Consider the following 21,199-nt stretch of genomic DNA (forward strand, 5'->3'; position numbering starts at 1 on the left):
TCACTGGAATTGTCTCCTAGGTGTTCTTACCACTGGCACTGCCCTCTATCCATATCCCTTCCTTGGCACTTCTCTTTGGCACTTCTCATTCATGCTAACCCTTGGCACTATCCCCTTAGGATTTTTTTTCCTTCACTGGCACTCACCATGGCACTGTCCCTCATAGTACCCGTTCTTCCTTCATTTGGCACTCCCCCCTTGGCACCCCCTGGTCCTTGTTAGCACTGGTATGTGTCATCGGGTGCCCCAGCTCGACGGTGTCTGGACAAACATTGTAATGTTTAGACGCTGCTCTCAAACACGGGTATCAGTAGGTGTTTGTTGGGGCTAACACACACACACACACACACACACACACACACACACACACACACACACACACACACACACACACACACACACACACACACACACACACACACACACACACACACATGAGAGTAAATTAATACATATGGATACAGAAATACATAAAGTTTATTTACACACACACACAAACACACACACACACACACACACACACACACACACACACACACACACACACACACACACACACAGATAAAACTGAGAAGATTAATAGTCACGCAACACTGAACACACTGTGGAGTCCAGGAGAGAGAGAGAGAGAGAGAGAGAGAGAGAGAGAGAGAGAGAGATAGAGAGAGAGAGAGAGAGAGAGAGAGAGATAATACTGTAGAATAGATAAAGGAAAAGAAAGAGGGCGACAGACAGACAGACAGAGACACAGACAGACAGACAGAGGGAGGCAGATAGATGGAAAGAGAGAAAGAGAGAGAAGGGGATAAATAGAGATATAGAACAGATAAGAGAATCATTTATAACCCAGACTGAAAAGAGATTAATTCCTTTTATTTCATCTCCGTCTTTATTTAATGTGTTTCCTTTAGTTTCTTCTTTTATCTTATTCCTTTATTTTATTTACATTTTATTTTCACTATGTATATTTTCTTTACTGTATTTAAAAAAAAAATTCTGGAATTCTAATTTTATAAAAAATCTAAAATTCCTAAATTCCAAATAAATAAAAAATTCCTGGATAATTCCTAAATTAGTAAATAATTCCAAAATTCCTCAATAATTCCAAAATTCTCAATAATTCTCAAGAGAGAGAGAGAGAGAGAGAGAGAGAGAGAGAGAGAGAGAGAGGTAAAACTCGGCCTTGACTCACTCTATATTCCCTTCCCTTCTCCTTTCCTCTTCCTCTTCTCTCTCCCCCCCCCTTTCTTATCTCACACCATCACCCCAACACACACCAACAGATGACGAACTTATACAAGTACTTTATTGAGGAGGAGGTGAGAGGGAGAGGTGGAGAGAGGGGTGAGGTGAGAGGGGTGAGGAGGTGGAGAGGGAGGAGGTGGAGGGGAAGGAGGTGAGAGGGGAGGAGGTGAGGGGGGAGGAGGTGAGAGGGGAGGTGAGAGGGGAGAGGTGAGAGGGGTAGGAGGTGAGAGGGGAGAGGAGAGGGGTAGGAGTGGAGAGGGGAGGAGGTGGGGAGAGGGGAGAGGGGTGGAGAGGGGAGAGGTGGAGAGGGTGAGGAGGTGGGAGGGGGGAGGAGGTGGGAGAGGGGAGGGGAGGTGGAGAGGGGAGGAGGTGGGAGAGGGAGAGGGGAGAGAGGGGAGAGAGAGGGGTGAGGAGGGGAGAGGGAGAGGGAGGGGGAAGGAGGAGAGGGGGGAGGAGGTGGAGGGGAGGGGAGAGGGGAGGTGGGAGAGGGGGGAGAGGAGGAGGAGGTGAGAGGGAGAGGTGAGAGAGGGGAGAGGTGAGGGGTGAGGAGGTGAGGGGGAGGGAGGTGAGAGGGAGAGGGGAGAGAGGGTGGGGAGGTGAGAGGGTGAGGGAGGTGAGGGAGGAGGAAGGGGAGGAGGTGAGAGGGGGGGGGAGGGAGAGGGGGAGAGGTGAGAGGGGTGGGGGAGAGGTGAGAGGGGTAGGAGGTGAGAGGGAGGAGGTGAGAGGGGTGGGAGGGGGAGAGGGAGGGAGGTGGGAGGGGAGAGGGGAGAGAGGGAGAGGTGGAGAGGGTGAGGAGGTGGGGAGGGGGAGGGGAGGTGGGGAGAGAGGGAGAGGTGGGAGAGAGGGGAGGGGAGAGGGGTGAGGAGGTGGAGGGGAGGAGGGGAGAAGGGGAGGAGGGAGAGGGGTAGGGAGGTGAGAGGGGGGGAGAGAGAGGGGTAGGAGGGGGAGAGGGGGAGGGAGGGGTGGGGGAGGTGAGAGGGGGGAGAGGTGAGGGGAGGGGAGGGAGGGGGAGAGGGGAGGGAGGTGGAGAGGGAGAGGTGGAGAGGGTGAGGAGGTGAGGGGGGAGGAGGTGAGAGGAGGGAGGGGTGGGGAGAGGGGTAGGAGGGGTGAGAGGGGAGGGTGGGGAGAGGGGTGGGGGTGAGAGGGGGAGGAGGTGGAGAAGGGGGAGAGGGGTAGGGAGGAGAGAGGGGGGAGATGAAAGGGGGAGGGAGGTGAGGGGAGGAGAGAGGGGAAGGAGGTGAGAGGGGAGATGAAAGGGGTAGGGAGGTGAGAGGGGAGGAGGTGAGAGGGGGGGAGGAGAGGGGTAGGGAGGTGAGAGGGGAGGGGAGGAGGAGAGGGGGAGGAGGTGAGAGGGGGAGGAGGTGAGAGGGAAGGAGGTGAGAGGGGGAGATGAAAGGGGAGGAGGTGAGGGGGGAGGAGGAGAGGGGAGGAGGTGAGAGGGGGAGGAGGTGAGGGGGAGGAGAAGAGAGAGGGAGAGAGTGAGATGTATGAGAAACGAGAAATTTAAAGGGAGAGGTGAGAAAGAGGAACAGAAGTGAGAGAGAGAGAGAGAGAGAGAGAGAGAGAGAGAGAGAGAGGAGGAGAGAGAGGAGAGAGAGAGAGCATACAACACTCTGACTCCTGTGTTTGTGTAAGGGGTGAGTGTGTTGTCTGATGATGGTAAGTGTGTGTTTGTGTCTTGTTTGACTCAGTGTTTGTGGAGGTGTTTGATACAAGTGCTGTGATGTCTGCCACTCTTTCTTGTGTGTGTGTGTGTGTGTGTGTGTGTGTGTGTGTGTGTGTGTGTGTGTGTGTGTGTGTGTGTGTGTGTGTGTGTGTGTGTGTGTGTGTGTGTGTGTGTGTGTGTGTGTGTGTGTGTGTGTGTGTGTATTCTGTTTGTTTACAGTGTTTAGACGTAATTATACCGACTGATGTATTGATAGCAGTTCATGTTTAGGACACACACACACACACACACTGCAGTCTCTTTCAGTAGCCTCCTTCAGTAGTTTCCTTCAGTAGTCTCCTTCAGTAGCCTCCATCAGTAGCCTCCTTCAGTAGCCTCCTTCAGTAGCCTCCTTCAGTAGTCTCCTTCAGTGGCCTCCTTCAGTAGCTTCCTTCAGTAGTTTCCTTCAGTAGCCTCCTTCAGTGGCCTCCTTCAGTAGCTTCCTTCAGTAGTTTCCTTCAGTAGTCTCCTTCAGTGGCATCCTTCAGTAGTCTCCTTCTGTAGCTTCCTGCAGTATCCACCTTCATTAGCCTCCTTCAGTAGCCTCCTTCAGTAACCTCCTTCAGTAACCTCCTTCAGTAGTCTCCTTCAGTAGTCTCCTTCAGTAGCCTCCATCAGTAGCCTCCTTCAGTAGCCTCCATCAGTAGCCTCCTTCTGTAGTCTCCTTCAGTAGGTTCCTTCAGTAGCCTCCTTCAGCTCCTGGAAGTGAGATCCTCAGAGGTATAAGAACTTCAGGTTGAGAAGCATGGTTACTTGGGGTCAGATCTGGGCTATAGGGAGGTAAGGTTGTCGTGGTGTTACTCAAAACGACAATCATACGACGCGGGATTTATGCACCAACTTGGCATTGTCGTGGAGGAGTGTACAGTATACACCTCTTATCAACCACCCTGTCGTTTCAGTATACCATCTCAACCACCCTGTCGTTTCTGCTGGTTTAAGTCGTCTAGTTTAGTCGTCTAGTCAAAGATAATCGTTTTTCTATACACAATACATAGGTAACCGATAAACAGAATCCATTTAGCTTAGCAGAAATTCGACGCCATGATTTTTTTTAGTCAGACGATTGACTTCTGAACGCTAAGAAATGAGTTAGTTTAATCGTCTTGGTAAATAGGTTTAGTGAGGTCGTTTGGTTAGGTTAGGTTAAGTTAGGTCGTAACTTAAGGTTTAATAGATTCACCTAAATAACGATTCTAAGTACGAGCAATAATGTTGATAGATGACCACGGAACTTCCACGTAAACTTAACCTAACCTAACCATATCACGCACTTAAAGACCTTCGTATTTGTTATAGTGTTATAATACCGTAACAACAACATAACAATAACAACAACATAAATCAGTTTCACAATGGTTAGGTTAGGTTAGCAGGACTGATGGTACCTGGTACATACTGTGGGGCTGCTGACAACCAACACCTGTACACCTGCTCATCGGCGGCACCTGCAACACTATCACACCTGTACTGCAAATTTATGAGTATTCCTTCTGTGTTATTTATAGTGTGTGTGTGAAAAAGAGAGAGAGAGAGAGAGAGATCTGTTATCGACCTATCAATATTTTCTCTCGTAAATATAGTGTAAAGAAGAGTCTCCCCCCCACCCTCTCCTCCTTCCCCCTACCCCCTCCTCCTTCCCCCATCCCTCCTCCTCTCCTTGTCATCATCATCATCATCATCGTGTGGCATCATCATCATCATCATCAAAGTCAGGGTTTTCATTGCATCATTAAAATCATCCTCGCACTCCTCCCCATATGATACTTACCTAGAATAAATAATAAAATTACATAACATTTTACACCAACTTAAAAAAATCTGAGTGTGAAAAAATGTATGTCTCTCTCTCTCTCTCTCTCTCCTCTCTCTCTCTCTCTCCCTCTCTCTTTCTTTTCATTGTGGGCACCCTCCTACATCCTTGTGTAAGGTGAAAAGGGCAGAGACGTTTACAGCACTTAACAGGAAAGCATGCTGTTAGGTGTTCTGGGTAATAAGTTCTATATACAGGAGAGAACACAAACACCTGTATAGTTTTGTAGGTTCGGTTTACTGGATAAGAGTATGTACACAGAGGGGGGGTAGCGCTCCTCAGCTAGGCTCCTGGTCAACTGCTATAGACGACGTATGGCAAGTGATACATTAGCAGCTTCCATACGTCGCCAGGCACATTAATTAAGCATGTGGGATATGGTAATAACATTGCCACACGCTGCTAGCTAGGCTGAATAAATAATACATAAATGGAGCACATACATAATATACATACATAATATATAATCCAGCATACATAATATACATACAATAACATTTTACACCAACCCAAAAAAAATCTGAGTGTGAAAGAAATGTATGTCTCTCTCTCTCTCTCTCTCTCTCTCTCTCTCTCTCTCTCTCTCTCTCTCTCTCTCTCTCTCTCTCTTTTCATTTATTGGGCACCCTCCTACATCCTTGTGTAAGGTGAAGCGCAGAGCGTTTACAGCGCCCAACAGGGAAGCATGCTAAGTTCATGCTTGCCTTTATGTCTCATGAGTTAAGGGCTTAGAAGCCTGAAGAGTCGAGGGCATAGAAGCCTGAAGAGTCAATGGTTTTGTCTTAGCAAGTTATTGGAAACTCCAACAACTTGTCCCTGAATACGAATTCGCAACTTTCGACTTACAGCAGGTACCTACTGTGCTGCTAGGTGAACAGGGACCAAGGGGACTAGGAAGAGTGTCCAAACAACTTCCGCCGGCCCGGGAATCGAACCCGTGACATCTTGCTTGCGAGGCAAGAACGGTGCCTCTCTCTCTCTCTCTCTCTCTCGATTTTACAGATTGCCCACGAGGGGGCTAGTTCTTTGGGCACCTCCTTACATCCTGTGCAAGGTGAAGCGCAGAAGCGTTTACAGCGCCCATCTGGGAAGCATGCGGAGTTCATGCTTGCCTGTATGACTCATGCATTAAGGGCGTAAAGGCTTGAAGGGTCATGGGTTTTGTCAGCAAGTTACATAAAGTGACAGAATGATGAGTTGTTGGGGGGGGATTCACAGTACAATTTTATCTGTTTATGGCAAAGTGTGGCAGGTCTCTCTCGTGAAACTGTCTCCTCACTCTGTCTCTGACCTCCTGGCGCGTGCCCCTCAGAGACACGTCAGCTCATCAGCACCTTCCTGGCTCAGGCGCTGACGACAGTGTGTTCCTGTAGACGACTCACACACACACACACACACACACACACAGGCCAATTTGGAGACATGGATTTGGGGGGGGTGTAGGGACATAAAACAACAGGATACAGAATGCTCATACCGAGAGGACATGTAGGTGAAGATCTGGACATGGGAAGAGGTGTCCATGGGCCATAGGTGGAGGGAGGGGGGGGTGGGTTTGGAGAAAAGACACAGTATAGGATTTAGGACATGGGACTCTCTGGACATAGGAGAGGTGTGTTTGGGGTGCTTAGGACATAGAATAAAAGGACATACCATACAGCTAGGACACGTGTAAACTAACTTTTGGCATACACTATCGTCAACTGTCCAAGTGGGTCACGGAGACTGACGACAGGCCCTTTGCTCACTACCTGCTGACGCCCCTTAACTCACATCAAGTGCTGAGTTATGTTGGATTTTAATGTTCTGACGGCTGACGCGGCGTTAAGGAGAAGGGGGGTGGGGGAGAGAGAGAGAGAGAGAGTATACGGACAGACAAATAGACAGATAGAAATACTCACTCAGCCACGGGGGGTCGAGGAGGAGGGGGGGGGGAGGAGGTGTCGAGTTCAAGGCTGACCGAATTTACTATCAGTGATGACTAATACACACACACACACACACACACATGTATACACACACCCCCAATACATACATACACCAACTAACTCACCTTCTCTGTTAAGCTTCACATGAAAAACATCCATTAGTCAGGTCAGATCAGGTCAGGTCAGGTCAGGTCAGGTCAGGAGCTGTACTGACTAACATGACCTAATAATTTGATCTCCAGTATTTATATATATATAGTATTTTATCGTACTTAAATTCTTTCATGTTTATTAATTCTTAAAAATATAGAGTTTGTTTACATTCCTGTTCGAAACTGTATTAGAGTTGAATGAGATATTAGGGTGTTATTTATAGATAGAGGAGTAGGAGGTTACGAGGCAAGCCAGAGAGTGAGGGAGGGTAGGAACTAGGAGAGTCAGTCAGTCAGTCAGTCAGTCAGTAAGTCAGTCAGTAAGTCAGTAAGTCAGTTAGTCAGTAAGTCAGTTAGTCAGTCAGTAAGTCAGTCATTCAGTAAGTCAGTCAATCACTCAATCAGTCAGTCAGTCATTCAGTAAGTCAGTCAATCAGTCAATCAGTCAGTCAGTCAGTAAGTCATTCAGTAAGTCAGTCAATCAGTCAATCAGTAAGTCAGTCATTCAGCAAGTCAGTCAATCAGTAAATCAGTCAGTCAGTCAGCCAGTCAGTCAGTCAGTCAGTCAGCCAATCAGTCAGTCAGTCAGTCAATTTACATGCTGTGTGTCCAGGCTCCAGGTTATCCATGCACTGCCTAAGTTGCGTCTCCCTGAATTACGGATTGGAGACCTATTTCTTATTTTCTTTATTTTGTCTTTAGTAATTTTGGGGTATTTTTCTGTCTTTACTATCTTGTTTTTATTTATTTATTTACTTTATTTAATTTTCTTAATGGCGTTGTTTTTTTGTTTTTTTTAATCTAGGTTTATTTTTTATTCTTTTTTTATTTTATTTCTTTTCGCTTTTCTTAATTATTTCCTTCCATTCATTTTTCTTTACTTATTTTTTCTTTGTGTTTATATTTTTGATATTTATTAATTTTTATTTTATTCATTTTATTCAGTTTCTTTCTCTTTATTTATCCTATTTTTGGTTTTTCTTTCATTTTTATCACTTATTTTTTCTTCTCTCATATACTGTATACAGCTTAGTCCATAACAAACCCCCATTTTTTATATGAATGACCCCGTTGAATTTTTGGGGTGCCTGAGGTCAAAAAATTGAAATATAAAAAATGGGTCAACACTGCCCTCAAAGATGAAACAAACTGACACACCAATTCAAAGATTATTTAATTTGTTTATTTTTGTTTAATTCCGTGAGGTCAAAGTTCATTTTCGACTAGGTTAGGTAAGGTTAGGTTAGGTTTTTTTTAAGTATCATTCGTTTGGATTTTTTCCCAACCTAAATGCATCTCTCTTTCTCTCTCTCTATCTCCTCTCTCTCTCCCTGACAGATGGTGACAGATTTAGATAGTTTGTGTTATTTTGTTGATATTGCAGGCTTGCAGGGGTCAGAGGTCACGACTAATTGGGTGGGAGTTGACCGCGGGTGAGGGGGGGGGGTGGGGGTGAGCAGTATACTTCACTCACCAGCAAATGTCGGCGTTTCTACTTTCATTACATTTCATATGTCGTCAACTTGTATATTTTCATTTACTCTTATTTATTACTGTTTTTTCTATATACATTCATTCGCTAGTTTATTATTGATTATGTATTATATAGTTTGTTTATTTATTTATTATTTATACATATTAACGTGTTTTATGTATGTTATTTAGTGTTTATTTACATTGCAAAGATAAACTTGAAAAGAAACCATCGTACTAGTTAAGTCTGGCGGCGACGTAAACACACGGATACTCTGCAGACCTCTTGACTCATTTATCAGCTCTTTACGATGCAATTTACGAGAGGAATCTTATGCATGATGATAAATTAAATAGTCTCCAACCTCGGTGATTTGCTGTTCAAATATTTAAGGACCAGTAAATTAAGTTAAATACATTGGGAAAGTAAATATGACGAACTCGGAAGGAATCTCCGGGTGGCCGCTGCGTTGGCTCAAGATGTGATGAGTAAGGAGGAACGAGTCGTATATTAAATTCTCCCGCCAAAACTCTTGTCAGCTGAGGCAAGGAGATAGGAATGTGAATGTTTGTCTTGGTCTTGTTTTCTGATGGAAGGAAATCACTTACAGATAATATATCCCTGTTAGATAAAGACCCACTATCCAAATAATAATTAAAGTGTACTAAATCGTATACCACTTTAAACATTACTTAATCTCGTCTGCTGCCATGTTGAAGGATTTTTTTTTGTCCTAGGTTAGTTATGTTAGGTTTTTTGAGAATCACATGAAGATTAGACCCACTCCTTTCAGGTTATTTCTCCTGGTGATCAAACATCCTACTTCCTAACATTACGTGAAGAGGTTAGGTTAGGTTAGGTTAGGTTAGCGTTAGGTTAGGTTAGGTTCCATTACATTAGTTTTAGGGTGGTTAATCTTAAGGTGGTCTTAAGTAGCTAATCCACTGCATATAACCTCTGTAGACAAGTACAAATATAGTTCGATCAATATTTTCGTAAATTTTAACCACCAAACGAAAGAGTATCAGCTGTGGCGTCCGTCAAGGGGGGAATCTCTCACTGAACAAAAGAGACTTAAGACGAAGAAAAGGTAGAAGGTTAAAACAGAGGATAGGTAGAAGCGAAGACAAGACCAAACATAAACCGAAGAAGAATTAAAACGTTCTAAAGAGTTCAAAGAAGAAACGAAAGAAAGAAGAAAAAGGTGAAATATAACGAGGTAAAGATAGGGACACTTATTAGACGAAGAGAGAAAAGCCTTGATCCGATCCTCATCAGACACGGTATATAGATAGTGCCCTTACAGAGGCTGAGGTGGACGATGGATGACTACAGGACAACAACAGCAGAAAGGTGGAGATTGTTAGTGTTGTGGTGTTGTGGTAGTGTTGTGGTAGTATTGTGGTAGCATTGCGTTGTGTTGTCTTCTGATAGAGTTGTATCACTTGTGGATGACATGGGCACGGCGGCTGATGGCGGCTGATGGCGGCTTTCAAGGAAGGAAGAGGAGAGGAAGAAGTAGAGAAGAGAAAGAGGAAGGGGGCTTTGAGAGAGAGAGAGAGAGAGAGAAAGAAAGAAAGAAAGAAAGAAAGATCAACACTAACTCCTCCTCCTGTGTGTGTGTGTGTGTGTACATCTTTCCGCCTGGTTAATCTCCCAACATGATAAGTAGGTGACGGCGCCCCCCAGATACAGCATGATGTAGTGAGAGGTTGTGGTTTTTAGCGTGTTGGAGTGTGATGGAAAGATAATGTAAGGTTCTAAAGTTACAGCCAGCAGCTTCACGTGCGTTTACTGCCCCCCGTCCCTCCTCCATCTCTCTATCCCTGCCTTGCCCCTCCTCCCTCCGCCGGAAATGTCTGCTAACTCGCTGTTCTAAGCTGTTCTTGTTGACAGCTGGGGGTGGGGGTGGGGTGGGGTGGTTATCCAGGAAGTTTATAGTTATTATTTTAAGTTATTCATGTACTGTGCAATTGAGATGGAGGTTTCAGGTTTGAGTGTGTATCCAGAAAATCTCTCTCTCTCTCTCTCTCTCTCTCTCTCTCTCTCTCTCTCTCTCTCTTTACCCAAGGCTTTGTACATAAACAAGTGTACACATGTATAGGTAAAGAAGAAAGCTATCGTAGGTGTAGGTTCAAAATCCTCTTAGGTATCGTAGTTTATATCAGTTACGTTCGCTTGATCTAATGGAGAGGACAAAAATATACTAAATTACGTTATATTATCCGAATGTAATCATCCTTGTGATAAATATTTGTAAGGTATCGTGTTATCGTCTTTGTTATATAAAGAATATCGGTAACATTTCGATATCGGCTCGTAAATGGTTATCGGGATGAAGTAAATTGTTGGAGTTTTGTTTTATCTTCAAGTTGTTAGTATTTTACGTTATCTTCAGCTAAGATAATAAGGAAGTTAGCTTTTTGTGAGCTTCTGAGGTGTTGATGTCGTGTTTTTTTTGCTATCGTGTTCGTTGCTGTCGTATTCGTTGCTGTCGTGTTCGTTGCTGTCGTGTTCGTTGCTGTCATGTTCTCTGTGTCGTGTTCGCTGTGTCGTGTTCGCTGTGTCGTGTTCGTTGTGTCGTGTGTACTGTATACATGTTATCTGATGGACGTTTGAGTTTATCTATACCTACCCCCACCACTCCCAGGCCCACCTCGTCTCTCCCTCATTAGCGAAAGGTAGAGTCTCAGTGCAATTCCAACGCCATATTGGTTATCAGTTCTACATCGTAAACATAAAGTAGATCATTTAGTAAGAGACGGAGGTGTGGAAATATAACGTAGGAGCCTTTGAGAATCTTCGTATCGTAGTTTAAATAAGTCAGTCGGAGCCTTTGAGAACTAATCCCTCTGTCGTAACTTCAATAACTCAAGTTAGTTTAAGTACTCGTAGGAAAATATAACGTACATTACATACCTCTGAGAAGCGCATCGTTCTATCGTAACTTGAATGGAGTTAATAGGATGATTTATTCTCGTATCTCAAACTACAGGAAGAATTTGACGTAAGAACCTTTGAGAATCTCTGTGTCTCTTGATTAAGTTAGGCGATCAAACACAAATCTTGAGACCCTTCTTTCATCCCTTCTTCATCCACTACCGCCCCTTCTTCATCCACTACCGCCCCTTCTTCACCCACTACCGCCCCTTCTTCACCCACTACCGCCCCCTTCACCCACTTACCCCTCTCCTTCACCCACCATCACCCACCACCACCCTCACCCCTATCAACCAAGGTCTTCTCAAAAAAGATTCATAAGACGAATTTCCTCTGTAACTCGATATACAAGCATCTACATAACCACGTTGACTTAGAAGAGAACTACAAACATGACGTCTAAATATAGAATCAAAATTACACTTGAGATTCGACATTAACCAGATACATTCATTTAACACTGGACCAAAATAGTACAGAAGAGACGTTTGAGTTTTTCTGTTGTTTAATGAAGATAATTAAGTAAATGTATGTAGTTAACTTTTTCGCCTCGTTTTGACGCATTTGACATTTTATTCTGGTTACCGGTAGACGATTTTATTCAGCTCAGGGGAACGTCCCTCTTTGAAAGGGTTTAGGTATAGTGTGTAATTTTGTCTGTCTGTCTGTCTGTCTGTCTGTCTGTCTGTCTGTCTATCTATCTATCATTCTATCTATCTATCTATCTATCTATCTATTTATTTATTTATTTATCTGTCTGTCTGTCTGTCTGTCTGTCTGTCTGTCTGTCTGTCTGTCTGTCTGTCTATCTGTCTGTCTCCATCTATCTATCTATCTATCTATCTATGACGTGGAAATTGTAGTTGGTGCCTCCCAGAGCTTCCTGTACGTCTTGTCCATGTACGTGAATCCGAACCACCAGCAACGTACGTGTTATGTCCGTGAATGAGAACAACATAACATTTTGTTCTTCATGTCGTGTTCGTTGATTCAGCCAGCCTCCAACCGCCCCTTCGTATAACAACAACAATAGCAATAACAACCCTGTGTGTGGGTGGGTGTGTGGGTGTGGGTGGGTGTGTGTGGGTGTGTGGGTGTGGGTGGGTGGGTGGGTGTATCGCTTCTTATCGTGTACAAGATTGACTTAGGTGAGGTAACAATCTTCTCACAACACCTATAATAACAACAAGAGGTTATATGAGCCTTTATATTTACAACTGGTGTGATACAATCGATGAGGAGGGTTGTGAAGGCAGCTTTTAGTCCAGAGGTGTTGTGGGTGAGGCGGTGACCTCCATCATGGCGGTATCAACAAACTATGACGTCATGTGAAAATATGAATAATAATAATAATAATAATCGATTCGTTGTTTACAGTTAGGCTTATCGAATCTGGTATTAGATAATTTGTTTGATTATTATTGTTGTTGTTGTTGTTGTTATATTATTATTATTATTATTGTTATTATTATTATTATTATTATTATTATTATTATTATTATTATTATTATTATTATTATTATTATTATTACTTCTACTACCACAACTTTTAGTGGCCTCCAGCCTCTCCCAATAGCCATACCTTCGCCACCATTTTATTACCTTAAAATTAAATATCCTAATACATAAGTAGCTACCCTAGCTGTGTTGAGTTAGTTGAGCCGCAGATCTATGCGGCATTCAGTGACTGTTGCCTCATAGTCAATATCTTCGACTGTTGTCGGCTCTGGGGCCGTTGCTCTCGTTCCCTTGAGGCAAAGCAATGTAGACCTAAGCAGATAGAAGGACAGTCGACATCTCTACCAGGCTGTAACGTAACTTCTGGGCTGCTGCTTCTGTTCGGAGATCACCTCCGCGAGTCTGGCGTAGAAGCATCTTGCACTTGGTCCCATCCCACCAGAGGTTGTGAACACCAGAGGAGTGAAGCTGCCTTGATCAACGTTCAGAATTCTCTCCCCATACGCCCTGATCTTGTCATTTTCGTTCCTCCTGTGTGCAGCGTCGAGAGCTAGGTTACGGTGACATGCGGCCATGGGATCGAGAATCCTTAGGTCAAAGAAGGCTCGCTGTTCCCGCGTCCAGAATCCTCGAGCACTGACGTCCACACGGGCTTCGTTGGATGTGTTTGAAATCCTGTAACGGAGGTTCTCACCGTCCAATGGAAGAAGGGGCGGTTCTATCCTGACGTCGTGGCAGGTTTCCTTCAACATATTTGCTGGTATATTCCTTACTTCGTCATGCCTCATGTATACGAAGCCCCCTATCTTGCACACCATGGCGTGGTCGATGTCATGAGCCACACACACATTGGGAGGGCAAACCTTCTACTGGCCTACCGTACCTTAGAGAGCATTGACATCTGTTAATTCTTTTTTATTAAGGACGAAGCCTTTTGCCCTTATCGGTAACGTTGTTAACCAGTTTGAGGCGCCCACCTCCTGCGCTATAGCTACCATAGCCACCACCACCACAACTACCACAACTACTACTACCATAACCACAACTACTACTACCACCACATCTACTACTACTACCACAACTACTACCACCACAACTACTACCACCACTACTACTACTACTACTACCACCACAACTACTACTACTACCACCACAACTACTACTACTACCACAACTACTTACCGTCATTATACAAGAAAGACGAGAGCACTAACACCCACCTATAACCAGTTCTATATCATGGGCCAAATATACCTGTTTCTCAATTATACTTTGTGGGTCTAATTATACTCAAGGATGATAGTGGTTGAGCCTGATGGGAAACATTACTTAGGGTATGGAGCTGGTCGTTACTTTTTTGTTAATGTTAATGATGATGCTTTGTGTGTACGTCTGTCTGTGTAACTCTCTCTCTCTCTCTCTCTCTCTCTCTCTCTCTCTCTCTCTCTCTCTCTCTCTCTCTCTCTCTCTCTCTCTCTCTCTCTCTCTCTCTCTCTCTCTCTCTAGGTTAGCGTTAAGGTATTATTATTTACAGTCAATCGGTTTAAGAATATTCTCACAAGCTTCAGTTACGAGGAAATTTTATCGTAAGATCCTTAGAGAATACGTGAGTGAAAAAAAATAAAATATTGATGTGGTTTACGTAATTGATGTTGTTAAATGTTAAGATTGGCATCTAATTACACCAGATATAAGAGAATATAGGAGAGAATATACCTGGTAATATATGCAGAAATATATGAACGGACATATGATCATTAAGGCTCTGGCCAGGTACTCAGAAATCAATTAATTATGCCAGGTATCATATCCAACTCACCTGTCCAGCTCACCTGTACGGGTATAGGTGTTACAATTTTCACCCATCACGCTATTTTTATGTCATGGTTTTCATTATAAACTTACCTGCGGCTAATGAGGTTGGGTGAATTTACTGTTGTCTTGACCAGGTGTGATGATTGATATTACGATACGTATTTAAGGAGTTACAGTGTGGATTGATGAGATGATGGATAGAGAATGGATAGGTAATTTAATTCCATTCATTTGAAGGATCTCTCCCTACACCTTAGCACAGGTGATGTATACTGGAGTCTTAATTAACTCCTCAGGTGAGCATCAGAGCCCAGGTAATTAATTAATATTATGATCTTATTTTCCCCGGATCTTTATATCAACTCTATATCACGTACTCTATAGCCACACTACGACGCACCCTATACGTCTGTGTTACTTGACATCACATAACTCCTCTCTCTCTCTCTCTCTCTCTCTCTCTCTCTCTCTCTCTCGTCTATATGTCTGTAACTTATATAATATATGTTTCATCCCCTCAAAAACAACGTAGGATAACCTCTGTCTTATCACTCTCTCAAACTACTAAGGCAACGAATCCTTACACTGAGACTCGGGAATATATGAACTAAAGTAACCTGAGATAACCCATTTTATATATGTTTTGACTTTCACGTTACTGCTATCTCCATATTTGACTGTAATAATCGCCTTGTATCTCTTGTTTATTTTCTCAGATTACCCAGGGAGCGAGTTCTGCGCTGAGAGCCGAGAGTGTGTGAACTGTGGAGCGGTACAGACTCCCCTCTGGCGACGGGATGCCACGGGACACTACCTCTGTAACGCCTGTGGCCTCTATACTAAGATGAACGGCATCAACAGACCGCTCATCAAGCACTCACGGAGGCTGGTCAGTGCAGGCCTGCCGGTCCAGGTCTGGCTCTCTCTCTCTCTCTCTCTCTCTCTCTCTCTCTCTCTCTCTCTCTCTCTCTCTAACACGTAGTGCTATACTCATCAGCAGGTTATATAACACCTGTCAGTCTGTGATGCCAGTAACGTCGCTGTCTGTTACTCTAAGGAGTTGTAGATCAGTAGGTCCCCGATCTTGTCAGAAGTCCCCAGTCCTAATAGACCCCAGTCCTCCCAGACTAGTCACTCAGACCCCAGTCCTCCCAGACCCCCAGTCCTCCTCGACACTGACCCAGACTGACCTCACACAGCCACCACAGCCGTTTAATTCTCGTGTTAATAAATTCTGTCAAAAAAAAACAAAAACATTAAGTAACATCAACTAAATTCTCTTATAGTTCTTCTTTGTTATTCTTATCTCCCTATTCCTCGTTTATTCTCTCTTTTATGTATTCTTTGTGTACACCTAAGTATTGTAGGCTCTATGTTAATTTACCATGATATATACTTTATTAACTTCTATGTCTTAATGATCATTATTATTATTATTATTATTATTATTATTATTATTATTATTATTATTATTATTATTATTATTATTATTATTATTATTTAGTAACTTAGAATAACAAAAACAACAACAACAATACGATATTAATAACATAATAACAATAACAATACAGAAACAACAACACAACAACAACAACAACAACAACAACAACAGTCCTCACCTGACAACCTCACAACATCAGGTAATAAACATTCCCTACAATACAGAGGTTGAGAGTACAGGTAACCCCACACACACACACACTACCTGGTAAAATAAATCACACGTTATCAATTGAATTATTACCATTTCCCAGCTGTTCTTGATATAGACTACACTACCTAATGATAAGTGAGAAGAGGCTTATGAGGGGGTGAAGAGACGTAATGAGATGTAGGAGTCAATAAATATTTGAAATTGTTACTTATTTTCTCTTCTTGTTAATGTGAGGTACGATTGGTAGATATTTTGTTAGATGGGTAGGTAGATATTTTGTTAGGTAAGGTAGGTAGATATTTTGTTAGGTAAGGTAGGTAGATATTTTGTTAGGTAAGGTAGGTAGATATTTTGTGAAGTAAGGTAGGGTAGGTAGATATTTTGTGAAGTAAGGTAGGGTAGGTAGATATTTTGTAGGTAGGGTAGGTAGATATTTTGTTAGGTAAGGTAGGGTAGGTAGATATTTTGTAGGTAGGATAGGTAGATATTTTGTAAGTAGGATAAGTAGATATTTTGTAAGTAGGATAGGTTGATGGTGATCGTCCCTGAGGTTCCATTATAGGTAGCAAGGTCGGGTTCAAGCGCATGTACCATTAGTTATAGGGTAGCTGATCCTAAAGTCACCATTAATTGACCATTAATTGTCTCTGTTAATGGTCTGTGAACTCTTAAGACACCATTAAGCGTCACTATAAATGGTTAGGGGACTCAAGATACCAATAACGTCACTAGTAATGGTTAAGGAACTCTACACACCATTAAACATCACTATTAATGGCTAGGGAACACTAAAACACCATTAAACGACACTATTGATGACTATTGGGGACTTTTAAAACACCATTAAACTTCAAGGGGACTTTTAAAACACCATTAAACTTCAAGGGGACTTTTAAAACACCATTAAACTTCAAGGGGACTTTTAAAACACCATTATATGCCAGTGTTAATAACCTTTTAAGACCACCCATCCCCATTATCTCTAAATGAAGAACTGACTCCATTCTCAAGGCTATAAATGAAGAACTGACTCCATTCTCAAGGCTATATATGAAGAACTGACTCCATTCTCTCTTTCTCTCTTCCAAACAGGACGGCTTCTCCTTCCAGACATCAGCGAGGAGGATGGGGCTCATGTGTTCTAACTGCGGCACCACCACCACTACTCTCTGGCGACGAAACAACGAAGGTGACCGAACACTCATTTACCCCCCTGTAGTACGCCTCTGTCTAAACCTTCTTCTCTTCGTCTCTTTCTCTTCTCGCGTGTTTCTCTCTCATTCCTTCGTGGTTCTTCGTGTTATTCTCATCTTATTTCGTCCTTCTGTGTTTCTTCTCACTTGTTATCAGTGTTTTTTTGTTTTTGTTTTTTTTTGGTTCTTTCGTATGGTTTTCTGGTGTGATAAAATGGTAGAGAATTGTGTTATTGTTAAATGATAAACTCTCTCTCCCTCCCTCCTCCTCCCTCCCTCCCTCCCTCCCTCCCTCCCTCCCTCCTCTCTCTCTCTCTCTCTCTCTCTCTCTCTCTCTCTCTCTCTCTCTCTCTCTCTCTCTCTCTCTCTCTCTCTCTCTCTCTCTCTCTCTCTCTCTCTCTCTCTCTCTCTCTCTCTCTCTGTTTACCTTTCCCTCCCACTTCCTTTCCCCGTGTTCGTTATTTCCTCTCCCTTCCTCCCTCAGCTGATAAAAACCACATTTCCCCTTTTAATATTCACCTATTACCTCTTCGGCTCCACCTCCCTCCTCCTTGCACCTCCTTAGATTTACTCGGGAAGAAATAATCACCGTAATATAGGATGGTTGACCTTGAATAACCCCCCCCCCCAATGACCTCCTGCCTGGATTTCGTTCATGACCCCGTTGACCCCTTCCTCGTGTCTGGTGCCTGACTGAACCTCACACTAGTTGGGTACTTCAAGGTCATCTTCAGTGTTGTTAAATGAGCGTGACCTAACTGTCAATATCTCAGGTATTGGTCTATTGCTTTGTCTTAAACGAGTTAAAATGAGAGTTAGATGATGGTAATAAAAATATGGTAGTAGTAGTAATAATAGTAGTAATAGTAGTAGTAGTACTAGTAGTAGGTGTGGCTATTGGGGAAGGCTGGAGGCCACGTTGAAAAAAGTAGTAGTAGCAGTAGTATTAATTCCATAGAACCAAAAGTTAAATGACCTCAAATAACCTTTAAAAGTTAAGAAGGTCACCCTCAGTTCACCTTCAGGTCAACAACACTTACGTTAACCAGACCAAAACACTCCTGACCACTGTGTTAGGAGGGCAAGTCACACCTCAACCACGTAGAGTATAAATTACGGAGTCTTGTTTATATATGCGTTCTCTCTCTAAAAATCACGTTTCCTTCTGTTTATTCTAAAAAAAATCGATAAATTACTTACCATTCTGCCTCAAAATTGTCCCCCGTGAGTTATTAGAAGAAATTATTTACTCTCAGTCTAATTTGTGTTAAAAAAAAAAACTCGTTTCATTCGCGTTCTATCCCAGTTTCCTTAGAGTACTAGACCGAGGCCGTAGTTGACCTTGATTGGGTCGTGTCACCAACTAAAGCAGACGCGTCCCTGAGTGATGACGAACCGAGTCAGCTGATCACCACGTCATGACGTTAGCTCATAAACACACACGCGTCAGCTGATCGGTAGTGTTGTGGGGTGATGGGGAGGGGAGGGGAGGGGAGGGGAAGACCACAGTAGTCAGCGCCCTAAGTTGCTATGGGGAGAGGGTTAAGTGTGAGGTTCATGCTCTGAGGTCATGGTCAAGGGGATACGTTCGAACACGTTCCTACAGGGTCACACTTGAGGGTCATACTCGAGGGTCATACTTGAAGGTCTTCTTAGAATGGTCAAGCTGCAGTTAAAACCAGGAAACGCTTGAGAATTATTGGTGTTGAGTAATGATGAACCACTGAGTGAGAGATATCCTCTCTCTCTCTCTCTCCTGCACAGCCCAATCTAACCTAACTTTATCCAATTTAACCTAACCTAATACTCTTACTATACTCAATCTAACCTAACCTACTCAAGTCTATCCTAATCTAACCTAGACGCGAGATAGGTAAACATTGGTTAGGAAACAGAGTAATGGATGAATGGAACAAGTTACCAAACATCATCATTAACTCGAATACGCTGGATAGCTTCAAACATAGGTTGGATGGATATATGAGCGATAGGGGTTGGGTGTAAATGGGACTGCCCAATATGTACTAATGGGCCCGCTGTGGTTTCCTCCGTTCTTATGTTCTAATTACCTCTTACCTGTAGGTGTGGTTAAGTGCTGGAAGTCACTCTCCGGATCAGGCTCACCTTATTTCGGTCACCCTATACCTTGAGACTCCTCCTCCTCCTCCTCCTCCTCCTCCTCCTTGATGCTATTGAGGGAGGAGGGGGGGGGGGCGGGGGGTAGAGGAGATGTTATTCCCGCATGCGGTCCCCCACACCACTGACCCAACTACCTCTCTTCAATCTCATGCGGCTCCACAATGACACATGTTCCTCCCTCCTGCAGGCGAGCCAGTGTGCAACGCATGCGGCCTCTACTACAAGCTTCACGGCATCAATCGACCGATACAGATGCGGAAGGATTCCATTCAGAGCCGCAAGCGGAAACCCAAGAACAAGAAGACAGAGGAAGGAGATGACAAGGAGAAGGAGAAGAAGACACAAGGTGAGAGAGAGAGTCGAGGAAGAAGGAAGAGGGGGAGGGAAGGTGGGAGGGCAGAAGGGAGAGAAGGAAAGGGGGAGAGAATAAAAAAGGGAATAAGAATGGGAATGAAGGAAGAAGGAAGGAGAGAAGAAGCGTATATAGGTTCCAGTAACTGATATATGTAGGCTATAGTCTGTGACATAGATAATTAATAAAACATGACCGTCAAAAAAAAAAAATTACCTCGACGTAATCCATAATTTCCCTGGAATTTGAATCTCTATTTCCTTTGATTCCAGATGAGAAGTCGACGAAGGAACCTGAGCGACGCCCTGCCGACCCCGCCACCCCAGTAATCCCCAAGCCTCCCCAGCAGCCACCCCAGCAGCAACAACAACACCACCAACAGCAACCCCCACAAGCCCCCCAACCTCAGCCGCAGCCTAACCAAACAGCGGCTATCCCCAGCACCAGCAGCCAAACGAACGTGAAGATCAAGCAGGAGGCCCCACATTCTACGTCATTCTCAGCGTTGCCCAGCCCACCCTCAAGCCTCATGACTCCGCCCGTCACACCGAGCCTTAACTGTACCTCCACCAATGGCATGTTTGGCCCTTACACATCCAGCCCCTCCAACTTTACCAAATTAATGATAAGCTAGGAAACACCTCACTTATCCACCGGAGAGAGAGAGAGAGAGAGAGAGAGGAGTAACTGGGAGACCATCACCAACTTGCGGGGGTAGTTCGAAGGGCTGTGGACGTAGAGACTGTCGGAGTTCTTTTGTTGTTGTTTTTATTGAAGGAGCCAAAACTAGATGACTCAGAGCGTATAGGAAGGAAGCACTAGGACTTGGCGTGTATAGGAAGGAAGAACTGGGACTTGGCGTGTATAGGAAGGAAGAATTGGGACTTGGCGTGTATAGGAAGGAAGAACTAGGACTTGGCGTGTATAGGAAGGAAGAACTGGGACTTGGCGTGTATAGGAAGGAAGAACTGGGACTTGGCGTGTATAGGAAGGAAGAACTAGGACTGGCGGTATAGGAAGGAAGAACTGGGACTTATGTATAGGAAGGAAGAACTGGGACTTGGCGTGTATAGAAGGAAGAACGGGACTTATGTATAGGAAGGAAGAACTGGACTTGGTGTATAGGAAGGAAGCACTAGACTTGGCGTGTATAGAAGGAAGAACTAGGACTTGGCGTGTATAGGAAGGAAGAACTGGGGACTTGGCGTGTATAGGAAGGAAGAACTAGGACTTGGCGTGTATAGAAGGAAGAACTGGGACTTGGCGTGTATAGAAGGAAGAACTGGGACTTGGCGTATAGAAGGAAGAACTAGACTTGGCGTGTATAGGAA

The 21,199-nt window shown here is 43.9% G+C and overlaps 1 protein-coding gene across 3 annotated transcripts in view; it reads left to right on the forward strand.

Moving 5' to 3' along the window:
- Window positions 1-20,804, forward strand: part of LOC121853546 (transcription factor GATA-4-like) — a 104,805-nt gene extending 84,001 nt beyond the window's left edge. For 2 of the 3 annotated variants that reach the window (XM_042347749.1, XM_042347750.1), the window contains exons 3-6: window positions 15,247-15,443; window positions 17,277-17,373; window positions 19,704-19,862; window positions 20,141-20,804. In XM_042347749.1, the coding sequence (XP_042203683.1) occupies window positions 15,247-15,443; window positions 17,277-17,373; window positions 19,704-19,862; window positions 20,141-20,502 (815 nt within the window). In that variant the 3' untranslated portion in view covers window positions 20,503-20,804. The remainder of the gene's footprint in view (window positions 1-15,246; window positions 15,444-17,276; window positions 17,374-19,703; window positions 19,863-20,140) is intronic. The other variant, XM_042347751.1, reaches the window with a different exon arrangement.
- Window positions 20,805-21,199: the final 395 nt, after the last annotated feature.

This window comes from Homarus americanus, unplaced genomic scaffold (assembly GCF_018991925.1).
Source record: "Homarus americanus isolate GMGI-L3 unplaced genomic scaffold, GMGI_Hamer_2.0 scaffold4896, whole genome shotgun sequence".
NCBI lineage: Eukaryota > Metazoa > Arthropoda > Malacostraca > Decapoda > Nephropidae > Homarus > Homarus americanus.